This window comes from Rosa chinensis, chromosome 5, assembly GCF_002994745.2.
Source record: "Rosa chinensis cultivar Old Blush chromosome 5, RchiOBHm-V2, whole genome shotgun sequence".
NCBI classification, from domain to species: domain Eukaryota; kingdom Viridiplantae; phylum Streptophyta; class Magnoliopsida; order Rosales; family Rosaceae; genus Rosa; species Rosa chinensis.
Genome location: NC_037092.1, coordinates 74,535,498 through 74,541,539, shown reverse-complemented (window position 1 = coordinate 74,541,539; position 6,042 = coordinate 74,535,498). Strand labels below are relative to the sequence as shown.

The 6,042-nt window shown below is 41.4% G+C and overlaps 1 protein-coding gene across 1 annotated transcript; it reads right to left on the bottom strand.

Moving 5' to 3' along the window:
• Positions 1 to 36: 36 nt before the first annotated feature.
• LOC112202136 (transcription factor DIVARICATA) lies at positions 37 to 2,160 on the bottom strand. Its single transcript, XM_024343055.2, has 2 exons — positions 965 to 2,160; positions 37 to 756 (listed from the first exon to the last, which is right to left on the bottom strand). The coding sequence occupies exons 1-2, from the start codon at positions 1,387 to 1,389 to the stop codon at positions 279 to 281; spliced, it is 903 nt and encodes a 300-aa protein (XP_024198823.1). The 5' UTR covers positions 1,390 to 2,160; the 3' UTR covers positions 37 to 278.
• Positions 2,161 to 6,042: the final 3,882 nt, after the last annotated feature.

Below are 6,042 nucleotides of genomic sequence, written 5' to 3'. Positions count from 1 at the left end.
TATGAGATCCATTGGGTGCAAAAAAACACAACAAAGGGTTTTCGAGATGCTTCAACTCGGTTTTCATTCATATTCCATAAGTTGAAATTCCAGGACTTGATCCTGTTCCCCCTTATAATACTCAAGACTAACTCAAAGTTCTGAATGACATATTCACAAGAAACCATGAAAGCAAAAAACAAGACTCATATATAGCGCGCCCCGCTCTACTAATGAACTAAAAGACCATAATGGGACATAAATCCCGCAGATGATTCAGTAGAAAAGCTGCTAGATTATCATCCATGAGGGTAGTGCTGTGCGGATTGCATCTGAAAAACCATATTCTGAGGTGCATAGTAAGATTCATGAACCGCGCTTTTGTTAAGTCCATAAGAACCAACACCGTAAGTATTGGACATGAACATGTTCCCATGAGCTTGACCAAAAGCCATGTTTGCTCCATTGCCGCCCTGATGCCACTGGAAAGGCGGGATCCTGGCAGAATTCGGCTGCTGAGGGAAAGCAGCTGAGTGGTGGTGATCCGGCGGCGAGGGAGGCTTGTTATCTGGAGATGGAGTTCGGGTATCACTGAGATTCACAGTTGTTATGTCATGTATGCTCGCTCTTCTCTTATCTTTTCCCCCTGAATGCTGCCTGATAAAGTACTTCTGTGCATGACTAGCCACCTGAGTCGGGGTTCGGGTTACCACGAAATTCCGAGAAATGTTCCTCCAGTCCCCTTTGCCGTACTTTTTCAGTCCCATTAAAAACAGCCTATGCACACAACCATCAAAACATTCATAAAAACAATGCCAAAAACTGAAGTTAAGCCTAAAAGCACAAACAACTAGAGTCCTGCTCATGCTTGACATTGCATACATAATAATGATTTCAGTTCAAGAACCAATTATCTATTAACTGAGCATGGGATCACTTTGCATTACAATCAAAGCGAAAAACATATTTAAATCTGGAAACTTACTTGTGCTCATCCTCTGTCCATGGAACTCCTTTCTTTCTTTCATGATCAGCAGGTCTAGTTGATGAAGGTCTCTTGCCACCAATCCCATAAGTTTGTTTGAATCCATCATAGCCATGCCTATTCACCCATTCCAATGTGAATGGGGAGGTACCATATCCCGGAATAGGGACTAGCCCCGCCTCGATTTTTCCCACATCAGCTTCCAACTCCTTGTACTGCTTCACCACATCCCCTACCGTCTTCCCAGGTATCATCGCCGCCACCTTGTGCCACCGGTCCGGCGTATCCTTGTCGTGCAAGGCCAAGGCGTTTTCGAACATCTTGTTCTCCGCTGGAGTCCATTTCGAGCTCTTGGTCTCCTCAAGGAGCCAATTCGAGGCTGAGAAATAGGATGAAGGGGATAGAATTTCCATTTCCAGCTTCATAATACCAAATCAAGTCCCTCTAATTCACAGCATTAAAATTTTGGCGATTGGAAACAGAGCAGAGAGACGAAGAACAAGTGCGTACAGGAAATGCAGAAGAAGAGGTGGAGGTTTCAGAATGATAATATCAGTGTTAAATCAAGGAGCATATAGAAAAGGAATCAGAATACCTTTATCTGTATAGGAATCTACAAAAGACCCACCTTTCCCATATTCAAAGAATTGGTCTTGAAAATAATATTAAAACCAAAAACTCGAAGATAAACCCCAGAACCACTAATGTCTAATGGGATCTGAACCCATTGAAGTCTCAGCAAACCACAAACACAGAAAAAGGATAAAACCCAATTGGGTAAAGCTTGCAACAGAGGTGAAGAAAGATAACACAGTTGTATCTGCAGCTTCTTGTACTTCTTTGGAATCCCAACTAGGAAAACTAAGGAAGAGAAGCACAAGTGGGTGAGAACCCAATTGGGAGAGAGAGTGAGGAGGAATGGAAGAAAGTTGGGGGGGGGGGGGAGATCTCTTGTTTCTTCTTTGTTTCCTTGAGGCCGGAGCAACAAAGAAAAAAGGAGAAAGAAAAAAGCGTGTGTCTGAGCTATCAATGGAAAGAGAAAGGGAAATATAGAAGCTTCAAAAAAGCAGAGCCAGCATAGCCGAGCTTCAAGAAATGAATCTAAATTTTTGCTAAAATCTTTGAAGAAAGAGGGAAAGAGTTCTCTCAGAGGTGGGTTGTTGTGATTGGATAGCAAGAAGTTTGTAGATACTGAAATTTATGCAAGGAAAAAAAGAGTTTCCCTGTATTATAATAACACTCACACTCTGTTATGTTTCTGTTTTCTTTTTTTAATTAAATAACACTTTATTCTATTTTTTTAGAAAAAGTATATCACAAATAATCATATAATTTTTTTAATATTTAACACTGGACTGATATTTTGAAGATATTCATCCTCCTTAACCCATAGAATAGGTCAACAGGGAGTGTAATTAGTATTTTAAAAGAATAATAGGGTGTGAAACATTCTTTGAAAAATACTACTTTTGTCACTAAACTTAGATCTCTTCGTACACTTTAATCATTCATTCATTCTTTTTTTTTTTGAGAATAAGATCCTTTATTGAAATGAAACCAAATTACATAACACGGGAATGACCGGTGGTGGACAAGAATTCCCCACTCTCCTCCCTAAAACCTAAACCAGTTACGGGTCCATCACCATAGATGACTTCCATGAGCCGAAAGGGCCCAACCCTAACCACATATACCGCCCAACACCTCGGGCTACCGAGAATCCCGAGAATATCGATACCACCTCATAGACAACCGCAACAACAACCAACGCCCTCTTCCACACCGTGTCCCAAAGATGCCAGGCCACGTGCAAGGATCGCTCGTCAGCACATTGACCATAAGATAAAACCGACAATAAACCAATTCGTCCCCAGGAAAAACACCACATACATGGTACCTCAATTTGACCCAACCCTAGCTCAACAGAGTAGGGACATGCTAAAAACCAGAAAAACCTAACCAAAACCCTAATCGAACTCCTAACCAAGAAAACTACTTTAAACAAAAATATAGCCCAGCCGCCGCAATCATCTTCCTCCACTTCAGTTGACCTGCCTGCAGACCACAACCATAGATCTGTCCCGTCAAACTCGCACCGCCGGAAAGACTCCATCCACGCAGCAAGCCACACCAACCTCACCTTTGGTCGGCCAAATCCAGGCATAAAGCCAGATCTCGATGAGCCCACACCGAGTATCAGTGAGAAACTCGTCGTGCCTTGACGCCCGGCTTCATCCAACCGCCAGAAAATTCGACACCCTTGCACTCTTCGATGATCGACCAAACTCGGAGAAGGAATCAGCGCCGTACGATCCATGGCAAACCGCCGCCACGATCCAGCCTCTGACCACCTGCTCCAACCCTGCGCCGACCGCCAACCAGCCATCCTGCCCGCCTGCATCGCCGCCTGAGAGGAAAGAAACGTCATACGCGACCAAGAAGGTTGAACCGGATACCAAAACTTGGAGCCCCAAGACCCCACAATCCCGTCCGGCAACACCCGCCACTCATCGATGAGGCCTGGACCTATGATCGACGCTGGGGCGCCGCCGGACAGGCAACAACCTCTTCTGTGCTTTTCCAAAACCCTAGTTGCTTCCCTCTATTCTCGGAGCCCTCTTAACTCGTAATAAAATGTATTGTATGTATTTTTAGCCTTCTCATTCATTCATTCTGGGCTGTTTACTTGTTAAAAATCATCATGTAACTCTAAAACAAACAAAAAAATTCTTCATGTAATTGGCTGTTTAAAAGTTTTTCATATTTTAATTCATTAATAATGTGACTTAAAAGGGATGAAGTTAGCCTTGAAAATAAAGCGCATGGCTAATTACTTAATGGTTTTTAATGAAAATAGAAGAATGATCATACAACAAATCAAGTTCCTCATATACTAGCTTAAGATGCTCTTATTTTAAGATGTAATTCACTATATTTACATGTACTTATTGTAGCAAATCTTGATCCATGTATTCAATTTATTTCCTTCAAAAAAATAAAAAAAATAATACTCAAATAAAATGAAGACTTATACAACAATTAGTTTATTGTGAGTTGAACTCATGAGCTTCACTTATAAAATGAAGACTTATGTCACTTAAGTAAATGATACTACGATCAAATCAGACATTTTGAATAAAAATGTTTCTTTTTTAAAATAAGTGAATTAAGCGTCGAAAACTAAATATCTATTTGCATTTTTGCCCTTTTTCTGTTATGATAAAATCCCAACCATCGGACCTGATTCAGGTTTAACAAAAAGGATTACATGTGCATGACTAGATTCGCTCCGATAAATCCTTTTCAAACTCTTTTTACGGTTGCAACCTCAGAGTGGAGGTGGGGACCACACCCAGGTTTTACCTCTCACTGGCAGGACTCTCATTGGCCAACCCTCCTCCTATATAATTGCAAAGTTGATGAAGTCGATGACCCATTACACGTGTCCCGATTTCATTCGGCTCAGCAGAAGCACCACTTTGTGGGGGTCCACGGCGGAAACTTACTAGTACAGACTGGCCAATGACCTGGATCCACGTAAGGAAGTGTCACAAATCATGGACCCCGGGCGTACTTGACGTGTCGCAGCGGATCGCAGCCAACGTCTCGCCAACCACCGCCCCCTCTCAGCTCACTTATTATTCGTTTCTTTGCCTTCCAGATGGTGGCTAGTGGAATTGAGTAGGAGAGCGATGCCGTATCCACTCTCTTTTCGGCTCGTATCGGTCACTCTAGAATCTCAAGCCCCCTAAAGACAGAATCGGATTATTTGCACAACGCGTGTTATACACGGGCTGACGATGAAGATGTTACTTCGTGTTTGAATTGCTCTATAATAGAACCAGCACCAGCCGAGCAGTCCCCGTCCGATGTGACCAACTGCTCCACTGCTTTGTCATTCTCATCTCTTTTCCTACTCTGGTTTGCTATGGGAAGAATCTGGTAGGGCACACCCCACCGTCATTTTCTGTGGTCGTTCACTGTTAAAATGTGAACGACCACAAACGTTACATTTTATATGACAGTATAGTTTTTAATAATGTCGTCATTCATGTATATGTGAGTGACTATTAGTCATTGGTGGATGCATATTTCACAGGAGATTTTGAATCAACAATTACCCCGACAAGAAGTAGGTTCTAGTCGCCACCCCTACTTGTGTGCATTGGCGACTTATGTTTAGCTTTATAGGACATTTGGAATTGATTAGATGTGAAATTGTACTCTAGTCTCAACGCCTGCTTTCTACATTCCCATTTCCATTCGTATGCATTAGTGACTTATGATTAGCCTTATACGACATTACGACCTATGTTATTGTGTTTAGGGTAACTCTTATTTTTGACAGCGGCAGTCACCTGGATGTCTAGAACTCTAGATCTTATATGGGGGCCTTCAACTTTAGAATCATAATTAGGGGGTGAGTAGATTAGTGCCATAATGGTCCATCATTCCCTTTTTATTATGTAGTGCCTTAGTGGGCTATTATCCTATTAGTTAGGGCGTACTTTGATATATCTACTACCATCTAAGGCAATGAAATCATTACCAGGGTCATTATCCAAACTAATGATTGTTAACCCACGACTAATCTATTGGGTTATAGATAATTTCACCTTGGGCTGTTTAATATTGTATAAATAGCAAAGCCCAAGAACATAGGCGTCAGGCAACTTTGCAATTTTTTTTTTCTTTCTTTCCTTCCTTTTTTAGGTTTTGAAAAAATAACTGAGTTCCTCGAATTTTTTTTTGAAATGAAACCAGTACGGCTACTCTCAAGTCTTGATCATTAATGAAACCGTAGAATATATGGGGGGACATTTTGCCTAAACCATAAAATACAATAAGCATAAAGAGAACATGCCGAGATAATAACAGGAGTCTCAACTAAACATATGTATTCTAACAAGCACTAATTAGCGAAAAATGCACAACTGACTACTCTATTCGCTTTACAATTGTGGCGACATACTAGAAATATATTCCTCACGCAGAGCCATAATTTACTAATATTATCAGTTTTCCCACTATGTTGCTGCGGGAAAAACAATCCTATAACACTCAGTTTCATCCTGCCA

Excerpts from the sequence above, each read along its gene's own strand:
- LOC112202136 (XM_024343055.2), bottom strand. The coding sequence starts at position 1,389 with ATGAAGCTGGAAATGGAAATTCTATCCCCTTCATCCTATTTCTCAGCC. Across the intron at positions 757-964 it reads TGGACAGAGGATGAGCACAA|GCTGTTTTTAATGGGACTGA; the intron begins GTAAGTTTCCAG and ends TTGTGTGCATAG.